The sequence below is a fragment of the Monodon monoceros genome, unplaced genomic scaffold (genome assembly GCF_005190385.1).
Source record: "Monodon monoceros isolate NGI ecotype Baffin Bay Population unplaced genomic scaffold, NGI_Narwhal_1 Super_Scaffold_19, whole genome shotgun sequence".
In the NCBI taxonomy this organism is placed as follows: Eukaryota; Metazoa; Chordata; class Mammalia; order Artiodactyla; family Monodontidae; genus Monodon; species Monodon monoceros.
Window position 1 is genome coordinate 64,217,362 of NW_021703775.1, and position 24,393 is coordinate 64,241,754.

At 44.4% G+C, this 24,393-nt stretch overlaps 2 protein-coding genes across 4 annotated transcripts in view; one reads left to right on the forward strand and one right to left on the reverse strand.

The window, feature by feature from the left end:
* Window positions 1-24,393, forward strand: part of CAPN13 (calpain 13) — a 274,099-nt gene that overhangs the window by 123,240 nt on the left and 126,466 nt on the right. The window contains 1 exon segment of the mRNA XM_029232828.1: window positions 15,035-15,121. Within this exon segment, the coding sequence (XP_029088661.1) occupies window positions 15,035-15,118 (84 nt within the window). The 3' untranslated portion in view covers window positions 15,119-15,121.
* Window positions 12,258-24,393, reverse strand: part of LCLAT1 (lysocardiolipin acyltransferase 1) — a 195,865-nt gene continuing 183,729 nt past the window's right edge. For all 3 annotated transcript variants that reach the window (XM_029232830.1, XM_029232831.1, XM_029232829.1), the window contains one exon: window positions 12,258-16,443. In XM_029232830.1, coding sequence (XP_029088663.1) covers window positions 15,941-16,443 — 503 coding nt within the window. In that variant the 3' untranslated portion in view covers window positions 12,258-15,940. The remainder of the gene's footprint in view (window positions 16,444-24,393) is intronic.

Genomic DNA, 24,393 nt, shown 5'->3' on the forward strand with positions numbered 1-24,393 from the left:
TTTATTTTTGGCTGCGTTGGGCCTTCGTTGCTGCGCATGGGCTTTTCTCTAGTTGCGGCGAGTGGGGGCTACTCTTCGTTGCAGTGCGTGGGCTTCTCATGGCTGTGGCTTCTCTTGTTGAGGAGCACGGGCTCTAGGCACATTGGCTTCAGTAGTCGTGGAACGCAGGCTCAGTAGTTGTGGCTCGCAGGCTCTAGAGCACAGGCTCAGTAGTTGTGGCACACAGGCTTAGTTGCTCCGTCGCACGTGGGATCTTCCCAGACCAGGGCTCGAACCCATGTCCCCTGCATTGGCAGACGGATTCTTAACCACTGCGCCACCAGGAGAGTCCCGATCCCCAGATCTTACTTGTATACAGCTGGGAGTTTGTACCCTTTGAACCAACATCTCCCTATTTCCACCCAGCCCCTGGCAACCAGCATTCTAGTCTCTATTTCTACGAGTTCAGCTCTTTTAGATTCTGCATGTAAGTGAGAACATACCGTATCTGTGTTGTAGCATAATGCCCTCGAGGTCAGTCCATGTTGTTGCAAATGGCAGGATTTCCTTCTTGTTTTATGGCTGAATAATATTCTATTGTGTGTATACATCGCACTTTCTTTAGCCATTCAGTCATCGATGAACATGTAGGTTTCCATGTCTTAGCTATTGTCAATTATGCTTCAATGAACATGGAAATGCAGGTATTTAAGACAGCGTTTTCATTTCCTTCAGATAAATACCCAGGAGTGGGATTGCTGCATCATATGGCAGTCGTATTTTTAATTTTTGACGAACCTCCACACTGTTTTCCATAGTGGCTGCACCAACTTACATTCCCGCCAACAGTGCAAGAGGGTTCACTTTTCTCCACATCATTGCCCACACTTACCTTCTTTTTAAAAATATTTATTTGTTTGGCTGCGCCAGGTCTTAGTTGCGGCACTTGGGATCTTAGTTGAGGCACGCAGGCTCTAGCTCCCTGACCAGGGATCGAACCCGGGCCCCCTGCATTGGGAGCACGGTGTCTTAACCCGTGGAACACCAGGGAAGTCCCTTATTTCTTGATGATAGACATTCTAACAGGTGTGAGGTGATATCTCATCATGGTTTTGATTTGCATTTCCCCTTACGATCAGTGATGTTGAGAATCTTTTCATGTGCCTGTTGGCCATTTGCATGTCTTCTCTGGAAAAATGACTATTCAAGTCCTTTGCCCATTTTTTAATCAGGTTGTTTTTTTGCTATTATATGAGTTCCTTATATATTTTAGGTATTAACTCATCAGATAGATGGTTTCCAACTATTTTCTCCCATTCTGTAGGTTGCCTTTATAATATTTTGCTGATTGTTGCTTTGGCTGTGCAGACGCCCCTCTATCTTTTCCCATCCCCTTCTTCTGAGCAAAGGGACCTCACTTTGGAGAAACCCAATTTTCTACTTTTCTCCCACTAGGTTTGACCAAATTCCCACTCCCTCCTCCTAGAATCTAGAAGAAGTTCTTAAAGGGACTTGTTCAGCTCAGACTCCATCCTGATGCAGTGATTGTTGGAGCCCCGGTGAGGGAAAGTGAATTGGCCAATGTGAGGCAGAGCAGGGCCTGGTACCAGCTGCCTCGCGGGCTGCAGGGCCTGGGCTGTGGACTCCAGCGGGCCAGATGGGATGCAGTCCAGTCTCTGTGTGCCCTGGTCACTCCACAACCGGCTCTTGGCTGAACCTGAACCCCTGCTGCCTCCTGGGGCGGGGGGGCTCTGAGAACATCTTGAGTCAGCCCCAAGGAGGATGGCCTCACTGATCTAGGAGTGAGGGAGGCAGGGCGGAAGCTGAGGAGGAAGATACAGAGGGGAGGGCATCTAAGTTCACTGTGAGGTGGGAGAGGAAGTTGCTTCCAGAGGGAACATTTCACAGTTAATAGAAGAGAGGGTGCCAGGGTGAGGAAAGGAGGTGCAGTGACCTAACAGAAGCCTGCAGGTAGCGTCACCCTTTACAGTCCACACAGGAGGGAGGGAAGCAGGGGCAAGTTTTCCAATCTCAGCTCTGACTCTGCCAACCAGTAACCCTGACATCTTGGCCAAGTCACTTAACCCCTCTAAACCTGTTTCCTCACCTGTAAAATAGGGAGTGCAGCAGTACCTCTCTGCAGTAGACTCCTACTTGGAGGCCCCCAATGTAGCATGCTACTACCCTGGTGAAGCCCCCTTCCATCCTGTCTCTGGGGGTGGTGACAAGCTGTGGCCAAAGGGACATTAGCAAGGGTGAGTCAAGTGGGGGTCTGGTGAGCACTTGCCTGTCGGAGCTTGTCCTCTTAGAACATCACAGAACCCAGCCACCACGCTGAGGAAGGCCAGGCAGGCGCGTGGAGAGGCACATGGAGGAGAACAAAGCCATGGCCAAGAGCCCCACTGAACTCCCATCCAGCGGCCAGCGCCACCTGCCAGCCACGTGACTGAGGCCATTGCGGACCTTCCAGTGGGCCAGAGCCCCGGTCAGTACCACGTGAAGCAGAAGAGATGCCTGGGCAACCCACAGAATCATGAGAGACAATACATGGTAGTTATTGTAAGTCTCCAGGGCTTCGGAGGTTTGTTATACAGCAGTAGAAAACCCAAGCACGATCCCACGGAGCTCGAGGGAGGATTCGAAAGGATAATTCATGCAAGATGCACAGCACAGGGCCTGGTGTGAAGCAAGCACTCCATAAATGGAGCGGATGTTTGTGCCGTGGCCCTATCACTATCCACACACAGACACTAATAAGTAACAGGCAGTTTGCAAAGCACTTTCTCGTACTTTATGACAACATAAACCCCACAAGGATCAAGGGCCATGCCCAAGGTGACTCAGCGCCTACATGGCTGGGCTGGATCCAGACTCACACGTCCACATTCCAAGTATCATGCCACATAACCCCAAACACTTGCTCACGTACAGCAATGACTGGTCTTGGGAAGAAATGCAATGGTGCAGAGACTTAGTGGTCCCCTAGAAAAAGCTGACTTGGGGTCCTGTCCTCACTGTGTGTTCGTAAGCAAAATACTTGGAGCAAGTCTTAGGTTCCACATCTGAGAAGCGGAGGCAGTGCCCAGGGCCCGGCTTCCTTCCAGCATGGAGGGCCGTGAGAGCCGAGTCAAAGTATATGTAAAAGGGGAATGGGTTTTCAGCAGTTTTCTGCAGAATTCTTTGACAGGGTCTGGCCTCTTCCCATCCCTACAGTGGGCATGTGCCCCGCAAGGAGTAATGAGGGGCGCGCAGTAGGCCTGCATGCCCTGCCCTCAGAGCATATCACATGGTGTCCAGGTACCTCTGACCCCCACTGATGACTGGGGAAAGGGTGACATCGGCCTCGTCACTGACCAGCCTGCTTCTGGCCCTGGGCTTGTGTGGGAGGAGTGATGAGCAGAAGCTGCCTTTTGTTCTGCCTGACATCACCCCCATTTGGACATTCTCAGCACCCCCCACGGCTCCTACCCCCTGACCTTCTTTTCATCCAGCCAAGAAGGATGACGCACGGGCCCGGCTGCTCCCACCCTTGATGTTTGCCTTCCCGTCTCAACAGGAAGATTGTGGGGACGTTTCCTGAAAAGTGAATGGGGAGCATGTGGCTTGGTTGAATGACTGTCTCCTGCAGTGGAAAAGCTGATGACATCTCAGGCCTCAGGGTGTCTGAATAAAGACAGGAAGGGACCAAATGAACAAACCATGTGTTATCTGGGAAAGAGCATCTCAGCAGCAGGAACCTCAGGGCCAAGAGTCTTGATAAGGATACTTCATCAGCTCCCCCCAGGTCTAACCATCTTACACAGCCAGAGGACAGCCGTCCAACCCAAGAAATGAACGTTGATACAAGAATATTAACTGATTTATAGAGCATATTCAAATTTGCCAGGATCCAATCTGGGATCCCCCTTTGTAATTTAGTTGCCATGTCTCCTGTGTAGAATCACGGGCCGGCCTCAAGGCAGCCAGCCCCCCGTCCTGTGGATCCTCAGGAAATGGGAAGGCGTCTCCACGGCAGGGGCAGGTGGGGAAGAGCGTGCTTTCTGCAGGCCTCTCTCCTCCTCAGAATGACCTCCTGCCTCTTTGGAGCCCCGTGTGGCTGGCATCTGGCTGCAGGCCCAACCTCCCCCTGTCACGTGCGCTCACCCTCCGGGTGGCCTGTCCCTTTCCTCGCCCACTCCCTGCCCACACAGGGACCAACCGGGAAACTGAGTCTGCTGCTTGGTCCCCTGCAAGTGCTGGTCACCGATGGTGACTTCCAGTTGGAGTTAAGATCTTGTAGAATAAAGAGGTGAAGGGAACACGGGTCCTTCCTCCAGCCTGCCGTGGGATGGAAAATTCCCCTTGTGGGCTGCGGTCCTTTGTCATTTTATAGCAGTTTCTGAAGCTGCAGTGCCAGCTACCGTCTGCAGCACCGACGTAGCCCCGTGCAGTGGACAGAGTGGCCACAGGGCTGGTGCCCCTGTTCACCCACCATGTGTGGGGTGCCTCCAGCCCTGCCTGCGCCCAGACTTGGGCACCAGTTACAGGCCTGTGTCTTGGGCAGGATGCCCTCTCTTATTGACCCTCTTCGTTTCTGTCTGGTTGGCTTCACACCTGGAAAGTGGCACCTCATAAACAGTAGTTTGTTTTTGTTTTGCAAAGAAGGAAAGCTCGTGTGTGGGCAGAAGGGGCAAAGAAGAAAGCTTCCTTATCTTTGCTCCCTCCTTAGTCCAGGGCCCACAGGCCGTGAGTAGGCAGTAAATAGTTACTAAACTAAATCACCTCATAACTCATACAGAACATCTAAGACCAAGGGCTCATTTTACTAATGAGGCCACGGGAGCCTAGGGAGGGGACACCCTCCATGTGAGGCCTGAGAAGGGTGGACACACTGGCCCCTCGTTAGAACCACCTGGGAGGCTTGATGGCACCTACCGCTCAGCCTGCACACCTACCAATTAAATCAGAATCCCTGGGTGGGGCCGGGCACAGGTGTGAAAGCTCCACAGGTGGTCCCAGGTGACTGGGTTGGAGAGCCCTGGCCTCAGGGAGAGGTGGAGGCAGAGCCTACGCCCCAGGAACTAGGCCAGAGAGGGCGCTGTCCATGCCCCTGCTGGCTCTCTGGGAGCAGAGGTGCTGGGCAGTCACAGCAATGGGCTCCGAGGGAGAGTTTGCAGAGGGGCATCTTCGTGGGGGGAGTGGAGCGGGGGGGAGAGCGCTGGACATCTCAACGCATCTCGTGTCTACATGGCCCTGCCGAGGAACAGGCACTTTGGCTGGAAGGCCCAGGACAGGTTGAGGGGCAGCAGTGCGGCCCAAGGCGGCCCTGAGCCCAGACCCAGAGAGAACGGGCTGAGCTCAGAGCCCCACTGCCACGAGGGAGCTGGGACCGGACGGGACCCCTGCGCTCCACGCCCAGCTTTCTCCAGACGCCTGTACCTTCTTGTCATCAGCAAGGGAGCTGAAACAAGTGTGGACTCTAAGATCTCTTGAGGAAGCAATTTCTTTTAACCTTTTATTACTCCAGGTGCACACTTTAGAGAGGCTAGGACGAGGCAGGCTCACGTATCCGTCAAGAGACACAGGACCACCCGCTCCGGGCTCTGCTCAGCCGTTCTCCACCCACTCCCCAGCCCCAGGTGGCACACTACTTCATCGGGTTCTCCAAAGGATAAGACCTCTTTAAAATCATAATCACAGTACCATTTCACACCTAAAAAATAATTCCTTAACATCATTAGATACCCATTTAGTGTAACTGACTGTCTCATAGTTTATTTTTATGGTTTATTTACTCAAAGGAGAACCCAACAAGATTTACCCATTGAAGTTGATTAATGTGACTCTGAAGTCATTTTTAGTCTATGGTTTCATTTATAAGCTGGAATACTTCTACAGAGAGAAACTTTCCTTCATCAACTATTTAGCTTGAGGTACCGTTCATATAGGAAAGGAAGGTTAAATGCTAAATTCTTTTCATCTAGATACCACTCTTCAGAGTAATGAATTGGTTATCTAGCATCTTCCAAATGTATCGATGTGTGTTTTTACTTATTTATTTTGAGTATCATTAACTCCGGGCTTTTACCACACTTGACGTCTTTCGCTGTTTCAGTTAGCGTTCCTACTAATGCTCAAGATGTCTGTCTTCGGTCAGTGGGAGCTTGTTTAAGTTGGCTCCCGAGTCTGTCTGTCCTGACCTCAAAAGTCTTTGTTGTTGCTGTTGTTCTTAATTTTATTGACATATAGTTGATTTACAATGTTGTGTTAATTTCTGCTGTACAGCAAAAGTGACTCAGTTATACATATATATATTCTTCTTCATATTCTTTTCCATTACAGTTTATCACAGGATATTGAATATAGTTCCCTGTGCTGTACAGTAGGACCTTGTTTATCCATCCTGCATATAATAGTTTGCCTCTGCTAATCCCAAACTCCCAATCCACCCCTCCCCCACCCCTTGGCAACCACAGGTCTGGTCTCTATATCTGTGAGTCTGTTTCTGTTTCATAGATATGTTCATTTGTGTCATATTTTAGATTCCACATGTAAGTGATATCATACGGTATTTGTCTTTCTCTTCCTGACTTACTTCACTTAGTATGATAATCCCTAGGTCTATCCATGTTGCTGCAAATGGCATTATTTCATTCTTTTTTATGGCTGAGTAATATTCCATTTTATATATATATATATATATATATATAATCACGTCTTCTTTATCCATTCCTCTGTCGATGGACATTTAGGTTGTTTCCATGTCTTGGCTATTGTGAATAGTGCTGCCATGAACACTGGGGTGCATGTGTCTTTTCAAATTATGGTTTTCTCCAGATGTATGCCCAGGAGTGGAATTGCTGGATCATGTGGTAGCTCTATTTTTAGTTTTTTGAGAAACCTCCATACTGTTTTCTGTAGTGGCTGCACCAATATACATTCCCACCAGCAGTGTAGGAGGGTTCCCTTTTCTCCACATTCCCTCCAGCATTTGTTACCTGTAGGCTTTTTGATGATGGCCATTCTGACTGATGTGGGTGGTACCTCACTGTGGTTGTGATTTGCATTTCTCTAATATTTAGTGATGTTGAGCAGCTTTTCATGTGCCTACTGGCCATCTGTCTGTCTTCTTTGGAGTAATGTCTATTTAGGTCTTCTGCCCATTTTTCGATTGCGTTGTTTGTTTTTCTGTTATTGAGTTGTATGAGCTGTTTGTATATTTGGAAATTAAGCCCTAATTGCTGACCTCAGAGATCTTTGAAAGCTTCCTTGCTTTCTGGTATTTCAAGATGTCCAGGCTTACCTTCTACCTGTCCTGGGCCATTTGTCCAAGAACCTCTGGTTCCTTTTTAATGGAAAATGTTTTTCCATTATCTGGGCACTAGACTGCTCATTGCTATTGGTTGGCCATTATTTCTAGCATTTTTATTTTATTTTATTTGTTTTGCGGTATGCGGGCCTCTCACTGTTGTGGCCTCTCCTGTTGCGGAGCACAGGCTCCGGACGCACAGGCTTAGCGACCATGGCTCACGGGCCTAGCCACTCCGCGGCATGTGGGATCTTCCCGGACGGGGGCACGAACCCATGTCCCCTGCATCGGCAGGTGGACTCTCAACAACTGTGCCACCAGGGAAGCCCCATATTTCTAGCATTTTTAATGGACAGGACTACCAAGTAGCTCTTGTTTTGTTTTGTTTTGTTTTTTAAGACAAAATACATCATAAATTCATACTGATTATTTTCAGTTCAAATTTAGGATTCTGGGGAATTTTTTTAACTTTAAAAATTCTATACTTACATATTTTTTACATTGAAGATCTTGGTCCTAGCAACATATCATAATTACTTACATGCCTAATCTTACAAAAAATGGCAAATTCTCCTCCACAGGTGTAGCTGGGGGAGGTGAGATTAGTTGAACAAGGCTTCTTAAGTATGCACATTTTGAGCCAAGTTTCTACTTTTAAGAGTTCAGAAAATAAACTGGTATCATTACTAATAATACGATGACAAAAACAATTTAAGATTTTTTTTGAAGTTCTTTCTGCCTTGAGAATATATACTGTTAAGGATATACATTATAATTACCTCAAAAAATTTCTCTGTGTAATTATTCCACAGATTTGATATGTTAGGGTCATTTGCTTCATTTTCCTTTTGATTTTTATCTTTTCTTCTTTTGATTTTTAGAAATTGCTTTTACTTTTTCATTTAATTTTTTTTTACCTTTTACTATTTAAAATTATTTTGGCTGCGCCATGTGTCTTACAGGATCTTAGTTCCCCAACCAGGGATTGAACCTGGGCCACTGCAGTGGAAGTGCTGAGTCCTAATCACTGGACTGTCAGGGAATTCCCTCATTTAATTTTATAATTATGTAAAACATTAACTTGGTTCCAAAGTCAAGCATATAGCATAAAATAAGATATATAAAAGAAGTCTAGTTCCTATTCTAGTCTCATCCATCATGTTCCCTCCCTCCCCCATATGTTACAATTTTACTTTTATAATTTATATTTTTAAATTATGTTTAATGAGTTAGCTTTTAAATTAAGCATATGTGTGTGTATCTGTATGGCCTCACCTTCTTCAATAAAAGCATAACTATACACATTGTTCTCCATTTTTCTTTTTTCACTTAATATATTGGAGAAATGTCCTATATCAGTGTCTGGAGATGTCCCTCGTGCCTCTGTACAGCTGCACAGAACTCAATCATATAATTATACCAAAGAGTATTCAGTCATTCCCTACCGTGGACATTTAGGTTGTTGCCAGTATTTTATTCTTACCAACAGAACTACAATGAAGAGCTCTGTGCACGCATCTTACAATTTTGGGGGGCCAGTGTGTTTTGGGGGATAGATCTCTGAAAGTGGGATTGTGGGCCAAAGGTAAGTGCATAAGAATTATGCTAGGTATTGGCAAATTCTCCTCCACAGGTGTAGCTGGGGGAGGTGAGATTAGTTGAACAAGGCTTCTTAAGTATGCACATTTTGAGCCAAGTTTCTACTTTTAAGAGTTCAGTTACTAATATATTTTGGTAAATCATATTATCAATCAAAAACGATTTGATTCTTGTAAAAAAAAAAAAAAAGCTATTTCCCAGAGGTAGATGGGTTTGCATTTCAAATTATTGTTTTTGTTATGTTAAATTTGTAAATTTCTGCACCCAGCTTGAGTTTAGTACAGGATGCTTTCTGAATGACTTCCAAGGAACCACCGTTTAGAATTTATTGTGCAAAAGGAATTGGTGAGATGCTGGGCTAAATACTGTTCGGGATAAGAGAAATATGAGGCATTCTTATCTTGGCTTTCCAGAAGCTTATACTCCAGGTGAGGTAATAAGACTGAAAAATAACTATAACGTAAGATAGTATGGAATACGGTCAAGCGAGAGTTGCAGAGAAATATCACCACGACAGGAGGACATTTCAAGCTAGACCGATGAGGAAACAGTTCAGAGAAAAAGTGGGATTTGACAGAATTTGGGCTGTGAAGGAAGCACCTTTATGAGCAAAGGTGGGAAAGAGCAGGGGGCACGTGAGTTTTAGGCAGCCAGTTGCATTGGGGTGAAAAGGTCCACACCCGGGGCCAATCCTGGGCCCAAGGATAGGGTGGATTGGGAAGAACTGGGATAGGTCGAGTCTGGGCTGCCTGACATCAGCAGAAAGCCACTGGGGGTGGTGAGACGCAGGGTTCCATGATTAAACTGGGGTTGTGGGGAGATCACCTGGGTCCCATGGATAGAGACTGGCGTCAATCTCCTGGAGCAGGGAGAACTGGTAGGTAGTGCTGACTTGCCAGGTCTAATGCGGTAGGAAGGAGCTGCCCCTGAGGAGGAAGGCGCAGGTGGGGGTGACAGCTTGACTGTCAGGGCAGGTGAGGGAGGGGTGAGCGACACTGAGATTCTGTGCCTGCAGTGCTGGAAGAAACAGGACTGCATCAGCCAACAGGGAGAGACATGAGAGCTACAGGATTTGTACTTCAACAGATTTCCCACAGGAAGAAAAATGCTGTCCATACTGTCTTGCTTAAGTCGGGTGATCTGAGTAGAGGTAATGATTAAAGTATTCAGATGGACCAATTGTTGATGAGGTTGTCTGTGTATAGCTCTGGAGAACCTTGGATTCCCAAATATCCCCTGGTGTTGATGGGAGGAGGCGGCCAAGCTCCTTTGTTTCTCACTGTGCAGGGTCAGGGACTCTCTCTGCAAGCTGTGCTGATTTGCTCCCGGCTCCACTGGGAGGTTTGGGAAGTTTCATAGTCGAGGTGGACATCTGGCCACCCAGCGTCATTTTATCCTGTTCTCAACAGCAGCCCTCTGAAAGTTCATCCCTCCCCAGCACTTGGTCCCTGTGGTCCAGGGGAACGAACTCCAGCCCTGGCTCCAGGGGGTGGTGAGTAACCCAGGGACGCAAGCCACCTAGTTATTTCCAGGCAAGTAAGTGGTTTAGGAATGAGCATTGCAACCCACTTTAGGATTTGTGTTAAGCCACTGGGGAAGCAGTCTCCCTGGCTGTTCCCCACCAGATTTGAACCTGAGAGGATGTAGGGCTGAAGTGACTGCAGGCCTCAAGTCACCATGTGGATCCTGGGAATCAAGTCAACGCAGCCAGGAGAGCGCAAGTTGTCTTTTAGGTATTTACTTTAAAAACATTTTGGCGTGAAGAGTGCATTGTATGAGTGTAGGTTAGACTCTGTGACATCCTAGGGCTTACTAGCTGGCATTTGAAGTACCTCATTGAAAACCCACCCTTCGCAGGGAGCTGCTGAAGCCCTTTACATAGTTTATCAGTGAAATGAGTGATGTGGAAGCACATGGGTGACTAGAAAGACTATGCTCTCCTCTCCCCTTTGCCTGAACAGAATATAGAAATCCCACCAGTCCCATGGCCCAGTCCTGGAAACCCATTCTTCTGGTCCCTCATGCCCCCTTCCCAGAGAATGACATTGGGGGCTCCCCTCAGAGTGGATCTTTCAAGCAAATGCTTGTTGGAGAACCCGAAGACAGAATGGGGCACTGCAGAGCTTAGGTTCTGTAGGGGAGGAAAATCATTTTCCCTCTACCCTTCTGAGTTCTTGGCTGAGACTCCAGTAATATTAGCCAGATTTACAAGAGGAGAACAGTCAAAAATTTATTAGCATGTATCCCTCATGTATTCATGAAGATACCCAGGGAAAAATGAGTAACTCTTTGAGGTGGCTTAGAATCCAGGCCTGAAATACCATCTTTTTTTTTTTTTTTTTTTTGCGGTACGCAGGCCTCTCACTGTTGTGGCCTCTCCCGTTGTGGAGCACAGGTTCCGGACACGCAGGCCCAGCGGCCATGGCTCACAGGCCCAGCCGCTCCGCGGCATGTGGGATCTTCCCGGACCGGGGCACAAACCCGTGTCCCCTGCATCGGCAGGCGGACTCTCAACCACTGTGCCACCTGGGAAGCCCCTGAAATACCATCTTAATGGAAAAGGGGAGGAAGAAAGTAGCCCTCTTAGGGGATAGTGAATGTTTTCTAGGAAAGATGAATGGACCCTTGGCATAGATGGGGGGTGAGTATGGCCTTTTGTGGCAAAGTGTGTGGGTGTGAAGTCTCCTTTCCTGTGACAAGAGTCAATCCCCTCCGGCTGATGAAACTCCCGGGGAGGGGATTTATGGCAGTTGAGTTCTTTTGGAGGATCTGTCTTCAGGCAGAAAAGGAAAGTTCAGAGACAGCCCTTCCCTGCATTTGCTGTTTCTCAAGTGCCTACAGCTGACAATAATCAATATTCCAAAGTGGTATATTTGGGATGGCATGTCCTGAACTCCTACACTCATATTCTGGGGCAGCATATCCTGCTACCCTTAGGTCCCATGATTTTTGTGCGTGTCTGTTTGCTAAGTGTGTTTTCATGCATTTGTCAAGCTTTGGTCCAAGAATTGCCTTCCTAGTCCTGTATTCCCTGACAGTGGGGGAGGGGTGTGCATAGAGCCCCGTTTACCTCTTACAGCTAGTGGTGTGGATATTTCCCATGCGACCCCCTCCCTTGTGGAACGACCACACTGCCCTCAGGCTGAACTGAGATGGGGGAAAACCAAGTTCTGACGACATTCACTGAACCGTGAATTCAGCTGCGGCCCCTGGACTTTTTCAGTGATGAAGGTGGTATATTCCCTTTTTGCTTTGGCATTATGTTTTAAACATCTGTGAAAGAGAGTCCTAACTGGTCAGCTCTTCCTCAATACCACATGTTATAATACAATAACAATAGAGCCTCCAGTCATTCCTGCAAAAAACAGAAACCCAACACACGTGTAAACTATTGAATTCACTCCACTTTATTCTGGGATGTATACTACAGAGAACACAACTCACAAAGATACCAGCGGACATAAAAAACTAAGGCCATTCTGTGAGTTATTTTTAAAACGTAGTGTTTTTGCACATGATCTTTTAAAAAATGAATTACCTAAACCAGATTCTCTTCTGAAATAAGAATTTAAGGTCAGCACAAGACAACTTTAGGGCCATGTCTAATCTGAAGCTTATCATGTGACAAGAGCATTTCTGCAACATAAACAATAGCCCTGAGGCAACCGCTACCTCCACATAAAGCTCTCTTTCCCAGATGTCCTCACAAAGTAGTATTGACCACAGTGACCAGTGTTTTAGAAACCATTTTTCTCCCAGTGAATAGCAAAAAGAGACTTTTACCTAAGAGACACATTGCAGAATTCTTGGAACAAGAGAAAGGGACCCGTAACTAAGGCACTGAAAGCACATTATTTATATAAAGAAGTGTAAACAATTTAATACCAACAGGCTCCCTCCATTAGTCTCCGTTATAAAAGTGCAGGAGGGCAGCGTGCTCAGGCCGAGCTTGAAGCCCGAGTGAGATGGGAACGTCTCCCCTCCCGGCGAGTTCAGTCGGCTGCTGACGGACGAGGTCTGACGTGGGGCTATGGACGTAACTAATTTCAAAGTGACTCAGGTGGAAGCTGGGATTTCTCCCCGCCTGTGTTTTAGTAGCCTAACAAGCAAGGATTTTATTAAGAACTTTAAATTATGGGCTCTGACATTTATTTTTCTTTTAGTCTTTCACCATGTTCTTCTACTGAATTTTCCAATGACTTTGGCTTGTTTCATCAGAGGCCTGCTGGGAAAACTTGTGACCTAATCAGTGCCCTTCCTTGTAGGTTCCCACGTCCCATGTCAACCACACTTGCTGTATTTAAATCTCATCTGAACGGTAAAGATGTAACAAACGGACATACAGCACTGTAAACATTTCTAACTCCACTGAGTCTCCTCTGGATGGACTGGTGAGAGCCCAGATGCTGCCGGACAGGCGGCCGCTGAGTCCAGAGCCAGACTGGGAGGTGGGAAGGGGTCACAGCTGAGGCCAAGCGCAGTACTGTAACTGCATTAACCTCTACCTGACACTATCAATTTTAGAGTCCAAATCATGCACAGTGTATTTCTTTAAATAAGAGAAGAAAAAGTTGTGTAGGAAAACACAAATGATTTCAATTTTAAAAGAAGCCTTATTGCAAACAAAACAAAACAAACAAACAAAAAAAACACACCAGAGACCAAAAAAGGCAACATTTTTCTTTTTGAAGTTATTTCTAATTCTTAGAAGTACAATGTCTCAGTTTTGGTGCTTATGAATTCAGGGTACTAAAAAAGAGTTTGCATTTTATCTTAAACATGTTTTTTACGATCAAAAGAAAACATGTTTTAAAAAGGAAGAGTTCCCCTTTTACAGGTTTCATAGGGTTCAAGAGGACTCGCCATTAAAGCCAGACCCTGAACCAAGGAGCCTTGAGAGTTGGAGGAAGGGCAGCCTGGCTACATTACAAACACCTGTGGAGCAGAAAACTCAGCGTTTCTCTCTGACCCAGGACAAATGCAATCCTGATTGTTAAACTATTTCTTATTTCCAAATATAACCAGAAGTCTGAGAGAGACCTAAATTAGAAACCTCTTTTATTAAAGGGGGAAAGAAAAAGGTTAAAAAAATAACCACCTTAGAAACCAAGGAAGCTGGGTCTGGAGCAGATGTGCATAATAACTAATTAGTAGCCCCGGCAACTAATTAGTAGCCCCGGCAGGATTAAAAACAGCCTTGGGAGAGTAGTTAAATACAGGCTGGGCTCTGCAGCAGAGGCACTAGTTAGTTCTCTTCCAGTGAAGATGGTATGCCAACAGAGTGCTGCGGTGGCTTTCTGAAAGAAGAGTCTGCTGGGTAAGTCTAGCTCACAGCGTGCTTGCCTGTCACAGCGATGCCGGTTTCCACTGCCGGCGGAAATCACCGTCCAGCACAAAGGAGATGTAATTAAGGAGAAGGCACTCGTGCCAAGAGTACACAAAGCTAGAAACAGTGTTTGAAGCTGGTTCAAGGCAGGAATAAGCGGACAGGTTTTTTTTTAACAGTAAAGACTTTTTTCGCGGGCCTCTCACTGTTGTGGCCTCTCCCGTTGAGGAGCACAGCCTCCGGACGCGCGGGCCCAGCGGCCATGGCTCACAGGCCCAGCCGCTCCGCGGCATGTGGGATCTTCCCAGACCGGGGCACGAACCCATGTCCCCTGCATTGGCGGTGGACTGTCAACCACTGCGCCACCAGGGAAGCCCAGTAAAGACTTTTAATTGCCCCATATTTTCTGCTGCTCTGACCGGCATTCCCATTAGGACCAAAAAAAAAAAAAAAAAAACGTAGCTGCAGGGCCCCAGCGGAGTGGAAACAATGACCACACATTTCTTTTTTGCCTCAGGAGACTGGTGCTGTTGACTTGCTGAATTTTCCATTGACTCCAAATAACAGGAATATTTAGGTGAACAATTGGTAAAATGTGGGTTTTACTAATGAAAGAGGAAACCTGGGACTAAAAAAGAGAGATCCCTCACTATCATTAAAAAAGAATTCCCTTTTGTGTGACCATTTTGGTTTTAAGAATAAAACTTGTCAAGGCTACAAGGATTGAATAATTTAGGTTAAACCATTACGGCCCTGTCTGCAAGTGCTGCTGCTGATTTAGTGGCAGAAGTTAGACACCCGTGCACATGTAGAAAATACAATAACCTTCCTTTCTGTGGCAGGTTTTAAAGAAATATTTCAACCAAGACGCAACTTCAAGTGTTTCTGATGGCAATAAGAGAACGTTCTTCTACGCTTTCCTTTAAAAGGTAAGTGACTTGATGTATACCGTTTATAATGCAGAAAAGCTACACCTGCTAGCAAGCTGTAAAGAAACCCGCACTAAACAAGGTTACACAGAAGTGAAGAACTAAACTGTATGAATGCCTGGTTTTAAAAATTCAAACTAAGGTTTCTGAGTGGAGAGCCTGTGGTTGCTCCCTGAGACTTGTCCAGCTCTTATTTTCCACGTGACAAACGGGCACCGGTGGTCTTGTGACGTCTAGGTCAGTGCACGGCTAAATGCGAAGATTTCATGAGTAATGAAGGTCTTCCTATTAAAATGTTTGTTCAGCTTAAGGACAAGGGGTTTCTGTTTTCTGGTCTTGAGGAAGGATGCAAGGGTTTGATTGGCATAGAAAGGAGTGCGGGGACAGGGCCGAGAGGGAGCCAGGAGCAAGGGCCCTCACCTCCACCGTCAGGTGCCAGCACTTGATCTGGGCCAGTGCCCAGGAGCCCCAGATCTGCCTCCTGTCTGAGGAGTCTGTTAGGAAGCAGGATTGGGCCTCTAAGAAGATCCGTGTGTGCCTTGTCTGCTAACAGCCTGATGATTGTTCACTAATACTCTGGCCCAAGTTATTTCACAGCGATCGCTCCCTGCTGCACAGTGCTGAAATTACATTCAGAGATTTAAAAAAAAAAAAATCGTGTGTGTAGCAATATTTTCCCACAAAACTAAGTGCAAAATATCTTTAACAAATAATGACGATAGTAAGAAATATTTGACATAGTCATGCAAAAAAGCATCTCGGTTTACAAAAGCTTATCCAAAATATCCCCTAGGTTTTTACACTGTGAACCTTACAACCTTACTCCTTTTTCTCTGCATTTAAATGTGGCTGTTTGTGTAAAAAACGGTAACATGCAAGTTCGATGATCTCCAGTCCACCAAATATTCTCTCCTGCACCACGAAGACGACAATGATGATTATAAAATACCATCGGACAAGGCTGTACAGACAGACGAGCAGGCACACGGCAGGGCCGAACAGGGTCCAGTACAGTAGGGAGAGCAATTTGACCACACGGACCCTGAGCTCAGACTTGCAAGGCGGAATGACAGTCTGCCCCGTAAAGTAAAAATTCTTCTCCCCTTGATAGAAGGAGCGCAGCCTCTCCTCTTTCTCTTCCCACCGCTTGCGGCACCAGAGCTGGAGGTCCTCCTTGGATGTTGGGAGGGTGTCCACTGGGTATCGGTGGACGTGGAAGTGGATCTCCTTAGGAAAGTCCCCAAGGAGGAGGTGCCTCTCTGTCTGGGGAATGTTGTGAGGGTATGCCACCGTGATGTCATGGACGGCATCCAGGTTCTTACCTAGGTTTTGGAAAAGATAAAAATACAGGTGGAGTAAAGATCAATTCAGACAGCAATGCTGACTCACAAAACCAGGACCAAGTGAACCAAGATGAACAAACAAGGGCTGTAAATACTCATCTTCCTATGCTCTTGGGTCAGTATTTACCAGTCATTTTTAGTTTTTTATCTGCTTGCTAATTACCACAAATTACCTTTAGAAAGAAATTACCTTCATTTGTAGAAACGGTAATCTGCCATTGTAGAACTAAACGAAGAAGCACATGAGTTAGATTTGAGATAGGAATTAGAGCACAGACAGCTCTTTCACACCAGCGGGACTCACTGTTTTGAGACCTCCTATCAATAATAAATACACCCTCTCTCCAAATAAAAAACTTGCTCACCATTAACCCAATATTATCACGAAAGCTACTGGAATGAAAAACTCAGAATCAGACTTGATGAAGTGGTCAGACATGCATGAAAACTTCCATATGATTTTTTTATTTCTAGAAACATCAATGTGAAGTCTGAATAAGACCCTGACCCAGTGCAGCACCATCCTTAGAAATCTCATGATTTAGTTACTTTGGGGTTAAGCGTTGTCGACAAAGTCATATGCCAGATGCTGGAGATAGAGAAGTGAATAAAATACGGTCCCTAACCTCACTGCAGAGCTCACAGCAGAATCAGGGGGACGGCAAGTGCAGTGCCCTAACAGGGGCCTGTGGAAATGGGGAGGGAGCTGGGGAAGCAGGAGAGCGATGGCAGGGTGAGCCTCCCAGCAGAGATGGCAGGGTGAGCCTCCCAGCAGAGATCGCTGGGGAGCTGAGGGCACTAAACACAGGCTGGAGGCATTCGGTTAAGGCCTCATTGTCAAACTTGAGAATTGGAACTCAAGTCTGTAGGTGACAGAGAAGCACCTTAAATGGTGGAGAACCACTTAAGGATTTTAAATAGAAAAGCGGCCAGAATTTGTTTCATTTTATCAGGGGTTAGCTTGGGGGCAGTAATAAGAATAGTTTGGAGAGGACCGGGGGCAAGAGAGGTCGGAAAAGTAATTTGATTGGTCATTACAAGGCAAGAGATGAAGAGGAGGTAGGGACTAAAGTAAGTGACATGTCCAAAAAAATCACAAGGAAGAACTGACCTGACAGAATGCTCAACTGGAGAGGGTGGAATGAGCCCGAGGTTTGTTTCTGCTCCGGGTTCTTGAACGGACTGCGATGGGGGGAGGTGGCAGTTTTGAGATTAAAAATGTGAGCAGAGTTCGATCTTTAAAGAATCAAGAGGATCACCTATGGAACCCTGTAACGAGGCCCAGGGAGGTTAAGATTTTTGCCCAAGGGCACACAGCATGTTGATGCATAGTCTCTGAATGTTGCTTTCTTCCATATCAACTTATCTGCAGTGAGAGACTTTTGATGTGAAATTTGCAATCACAGAACCACATGAGGTACGCGAAATTAATCTGTGGTGGCGGAAATCAGAACAGTAGTTGCCTGTGGGGGAGGGAACTGATTGGAAGGGAGCATGAGGTAATTTTCAGGGGGGCAGGGACTATATCTTGGGGGGCAGGACTATTCTATATCTTGATTAGGGTGTGGATTACATCAAATGGTACATTTAAGATCTGTGCATTTCACTCTATTCAAATTTTACCTCAATATTAAGAACAGTAAAGATATGAAGCAACTTCCCCACCTTAGCTCACCATGTTTACCCTTACTACTGAACCATTACTGAACCTCTATAAATATATACTGTCCGTCTCCTCTACTCTGTGATTTACCTTAGAGAAAGGACCAGGTTTCAATCTGGTTTCATAACTGCGTTATAAAATACTCAGCCCTTAATAAGAGCTATGTCATAAAAAAATGAGAATACCTATAATCAACAAGGTTTAGGTTCAAAACCAGAGAGGGACAGTCCTTTAGGGACCCTGTGCACTGTTGACATGGGAGTAGAGGAGGCAGTGCAAGGCTGGTAGAGGCAACTCCACTGCACTTGCGTCTGAAGTCCTAGAAGAGAGACTAGGCCCAAGCCATTCGGCTCCAGAGGAGGGAACTTGGTCCTGTGGTTAGAAGCCACAGGGAAAAGCTTTTTCAGAGCTGTCAAGAGGTGATGTGTTCACCATCTGAGAAAAGACTGGTTGACCATGGCCTGGTGTGCTGTAGCAGGAATTTACATGCTAGAAGGTGGGCCATCTGATCAAGCGTCCAAAGACCAACTCTTTCACTGCTACACTGAGCGTGATATATCCACTAAGAAGGTAATATAATGTGTCTTACCTATTAACTCACCTGCATTAAAAATTTAGCAGCCTTTTGTCAATTTAACATCAATCACGACTACCCTGCTCCATCACAGATGAAACTTTTCCTTGACAAGTGAGTTTGATATTTTAGTGCTCCCTCCACCTGCAGACCTCAGAGCCTGTTTCTTTATGCCCACCAACCAGAGACATAATCCTTGTTCTAGCTGTCTCACCTCCACTTCATCTACCCTTTCCCCACTTTCTCTCTCAATGAGGAAAAAGACATGTCTTCACCTCTTGTTACATGTTATGCCACCTGGCTTCTGATTCAGAACTGAGTTCACATTTCACATTTACTTTCAAAACTCCTCTGTGAGAGGGCGGACAGCAGAAGCAAGAAGAACTACAATTCTGCAGCCTGTGGAAGGAAAACCACATTCACAGAAAGACAGACAAAATGAAAAGGCAGAGTACTTTGCACCAGATGAAGGAACAAGACAAAACCCCAGAAAAACAACCAAATGAAGTTGAGATAGGCAACATTCCAGAAAAAGAATTCAGAATAATGATAGTGAAGATGAGCCAGGACCTTGGAGGCAAAGATTGAGAAGATGCAAGAAATGTTTAACAAAGACCTAGAAGAATCAAAGAACAAACAAACAGAGATGAACAATACAATAACTGAAATGCAAAATACACTAGAAGGAATCAATAGCAGAATGACTGAGGCAGAAGAATGGATAAGTGACCCAGAAGACAGAATGGTGGAATTCACTGCTGTGGAACAGAATAAAGAAAAAAGAATGAAAAGAAACGAAGCCAGCCTAAGAGACCTCTAGGACAACATTAAACACAACCACATTCGCATTAGAGGGGTCCCAGAAGGAGAAGAAAAAGAGAAAAGGCCTGAGAAAATATTTGAAGAGATTATAGTTGAAAACTTCCCTAATGTGGGAAATGAAATAGCCACAGTCCAGGAAGCACAGAGAGTCCCAGGCAGGATAAACCCAAGAAGAAACATGCCGAGACACATGGTAATCAAACTGACAAAAGTAAAAGACAACAATTATTGAAAGCAACAAGGGAAAAATGACAAATAACATACAAGGGAACTCCCATAAGGTTAACAGCTGATTTCTCAGCAGAAACTCTACAAGCTAGAAGGGAGTGGCATGATATACTTAAAGTGATGAAAGGGAAGAACCTACAACCAAGATTACTCTAGCCGGCAAGGATCTCATTCAGATTTGATGGAGAAATCAAAAGCTTTACAGACAAGCAAAAGCTAAGAGAGTTCAGCACCACCAAACCAGGTCTACAACAAATGCTAAAGGAACTTCTCTAAGTGGGAAACACAAGAGAAGAAAAGGACCTACAAAAAAGAACCCAAAGCAATTAAGAAAATGGTCATAGGAACATACATATCAATAATTACCTCAAAAGTGAATTGATTAAATCCTCCAACCAAAAGATACAGGCTGGCTGAATGGATACAAAAACTAGACCCATATATATGCTGTCTACAAGAGACCCACTTCAGACCTAGGGACACAAAGAGACTGAAAGAGAGGGGATGGAAAAAGATATTCCAAGCAAATAGAAATCAAAAGAAAGCTGGAGTAGCAATACTCATATCAGATAAAATAGACCTTAAAATAGAGAATGTTACAAGAGAAAAGGAAGGACACTACATAATGATCAAGGGATCAGTCCAAGAAGAAGATATAACAATTATAAATATATATGCACCCAACATAGGAGCACCTCAATATATAAGGCAACTGTATAAAAGAGGAAATCGACAGTAACACAATAATTGTGGGGGACTTTAACACCTCACTTACACCAATGGATGGATCATCCAAACAGAAAATTAATAAGGAAACACAAGCTTTAAATGGCACAATAGACCAGATAGATTTAATTGATATTTATAGGACATTCTATCCAAAAACAGCAGATCACGCTTTCTTCTCAAGTGCACACAGAATATTCTCCAGGATAGATCACATCTTGAGTCACAAATCAAGCCTCAGTAAATTTAAGAAAATTAAAATCATATCAAGCATCTTTTCTGACCACAATGCTATGAGATTAGAAATCAGTTACAAGGAAAAAAACATAAAATACACAAACACATGGAGGCTAAACAATACGTTACTAAGTAACCAAGAGATCACTGAAGAAATCAAAGAGGAAATCAAAAAATACCTAGAGACAAATGACAACGAAAACACGATGATCCAAAACCTATGGGATGCAGCAAAAGCAGTTCTAAGAGGGAAGTTTATAGCAATACAAGCCGACCTCAAGAAACAAGAAAAATCTCAAATGATCCAACCTTACACCTAAAGGAACCAGAGAAAGAAGAACAAACAAAACCCAAAGTTAGTAGAAGGAAAGAAATAATAAAGATCAGAGCAGAAATAAATGAAACGGAAACGAAGGAAATAATAGCAAAGATCAATAAAACTAAAAGCTGGTTCTTTGAGAAGATAAACAAAATTGATAAACCTTTAGCCAGACCCATGAAGAAAAAGAGGGAGAGGACTCAATAGAGTTTGAAATGAAAAAGGAGATGTTACAACAGACACCGCAGAAATAAAAAGCATCCTAAGAGACTACTACAAGCAACTCTATGCCAATAAAATGGACAACCTGGAAGAAATGGACAAATTCTTAGAAAGGTATATGTCCTTCCAAGACTGAACCAGGAAGAAATAGAAAATATGAAGACCAATCAGAAGCACTGAAATTGAAACTGTGATTAAAAATCCTCCAATAAACAAAAGTCTAGGACCAGATGGCTTCACAGGCGAATTCTGTCGAACATTTAGAGAAGAGGTAACAAAACTGCAGAGGAAGGAACACTCCCAAACTCATTCTATGAGGCCACCATCACCCTGATACCAAAACCAGACAAAGATACTACAAAAAAGGAAAATTACAGACCAATATCACTGATGAATATAGATGTAAAAATCCTCAACAAAATACTAGCAAACAGAATCCAACAACACATTAAAAAGATCATACACCACGATCAAGTGGGATTTATCCCAGGGATGCAAGGATTCTTCAATATATGCAGATCAATCAATGTGATACACCATATTAACAAACTGAAGAATAAAAACCATATGATCATCTCAATAGATGGAGAAAAAGCTTTTGACAAAATTCAACACCCATTTATGATAAAAACTCTCCAGAGAGTGGGCAGAGAGGGAACCTATCTCAACATAATAAAGGCCATATACGACAAACCCACAACAAACATCATTCTCAATGGTGAAAAACTGAAAGCATTTCCACTAAGATCAGGAACAAGACAAGAATGTCCACTCTTGCCACTATTATTCAACATAGTTTTGGAAGTCCTAGCCATGGCAATCAGAGAAGAAAAAGAAATAAAGGGAATACAAATTGGAAAAGAAGAAGTAAAACTGTCACTGTTTACAGATGACATGACTCTCTACACAGAGAATCCTAAAGATGCCACCAGAAAACTACTAGAGCTAATCACTGAATTTGGTAAAGTTGCAGGATACAAAATTCACAGAAATCTCTTGCATTCGTCTTCACTAACAACAAAAGATCAGACAGAGAAATCAAGGAAACAGTCCCATTTACCACTGCAACAAACAGAATAAAATAACTAGGAATAAACCTACCTAAGGAGTTAAAGACACTGATGACAGAAATCAAAGATGACACAAACAGATGGAGAGATATATCACATTCTTGGATTGGAAGAATCAATATTGTGAAAAGGTCTATACTACCCAAAGCAATCTACAGATTCAGTGCAATCCCTATCAAATTACCAATGGCATGTTTTTAAAGAACTAGAACAAAAAATCTTAAAATTTGTATGGAGACACAAAAGACCCCTGAATAGCCAAATCAGTCTTGAGCTGGAAGAATCAGACTCCCTGACTTTAGACTATACTACAAAGCTACAGCAGTCAAGATAATATGGTACTGGCACAATAACAGAAATATAAATCAATGGAACAGGACAGAAAGCCCAGAGATAAACCCACACACCTATGGTCACCTAATCTATGACAAAGGAGGCAAGAATATACAATGGAGAAAAGACAGTCTCTTCAATAAGTGGTGCTGGGAAAACTGGACAGCTACATGTAAAAGAATGAAATTAGAACACTCCCTAACACCATACACAAAAATAAACTCAAAATGGATTAGAGATCTAAATGTAAGACCGGACACTGTAAGACTCTTAGAGGAAAACATAGGAAGAACACTCTTTGACATAAATCACAGTAAGATCTTTTTTGATCCACCTCCTCAAGTAATGGAAATAAAAACAAAAATAAACAAATGGGACCTAATGAAACTTCAAAGCTTTTGCAAAGCAAAGGAAACTACAAACAAGGTGAAAAGACAACCCTCAGAATGGGAGAAAATATCTGTAAATGAATCAATGGACAAAGTATTAATCTCCAAAATATACAAGCAGCTCATGCAGCTCAATATTAAAAAAAAACAACCTAATCCAAAAATGGGCAGAAGACTTAAATAGACATTTCTCCAAAGAAGACATACAGATGGCCAAGCAGCACACGAAAAGCTGCTCAACATCACTATTAGAGAAATGAAAATCAAAACTACAGTGAGGTATCATCTCACGCCAGTTAAAATGGGCATCATCAGAAAATCTACAAACAAATGCTGGAGAGGGTGTGGAGAAAAGGGAACCCTCCTGCACTGTTGGTGGGAATGTAAACTGATACAGCCACTATGGAGAAGAGTATGGAGGTTCCTTAAAAAACTAAAAATAGAATTACCATATGACCCAGCAATCCCACTACTGGGCATATACCCAGAGAAAATCATAATTCAAAAAGACACATGCACCCCAGGGTTCATTGCAGCACTATTTACAATAGCCAAGTCATGGAAGCAACCTAAATGCCCGTCGACAGATGAATGGATAAAGAAGATGTGGTACATATATACAATGGAATATTATTCAGCCATAAAAAGGAATGAAACTGGGTCATTTGGAGAGCCGTGGATGGACCTGAGACTGTCATACAGAGTGAAGTAAGTCAGAAAGAGAAAAACAAATATCGTATATTAATGCATATATGTGGAATGTAGAAAAATGGTACAGATGAACTGGTTTGTAGGGCAGAAATAGAGACACAGATAGAGAACACGTATGGACACCAAGGGGAGAAAGCTGTGGGGTGGTGGTGGTGGTGGTGGGATGAATTGGGAGATTGGGATTGACATGTATACACGGATGTGTTTAAAATGGATGACTAATAAGAACCTGCTGTATAAAAAAAATAAAGTAAAATTCAAAACAAAAAGGTATCAGCCATAGTGATAATAAAAAACAACAAAAAAACCCAACAACTCCTCTGCAGTCAGCATTTCTGCCTCCGCCTTCTGCCCAGCGCTTCTCCTCAGTCAGGGTTACAGGCCCATCAGCCTCAGTGGTCCACAGCCTGGGACTCTCTCCTTCCCCATGCAACCCCCACCATCTTGCTACTCAGTCACTCTACACCAGTTCCCGCAGCTCACCTGTCCCAGCCTTCTCCTCTAGGCGGTTCTTAATGCTTATCAAGCAAATACAGCCACGTATCATTACAAACTGGTAGCAAAGTGGTATATACTCTACTAGTAAGAAGCTAAACTGCCCCTTTCTGCATTCTTCTTGACAACCTGTAGGGTAG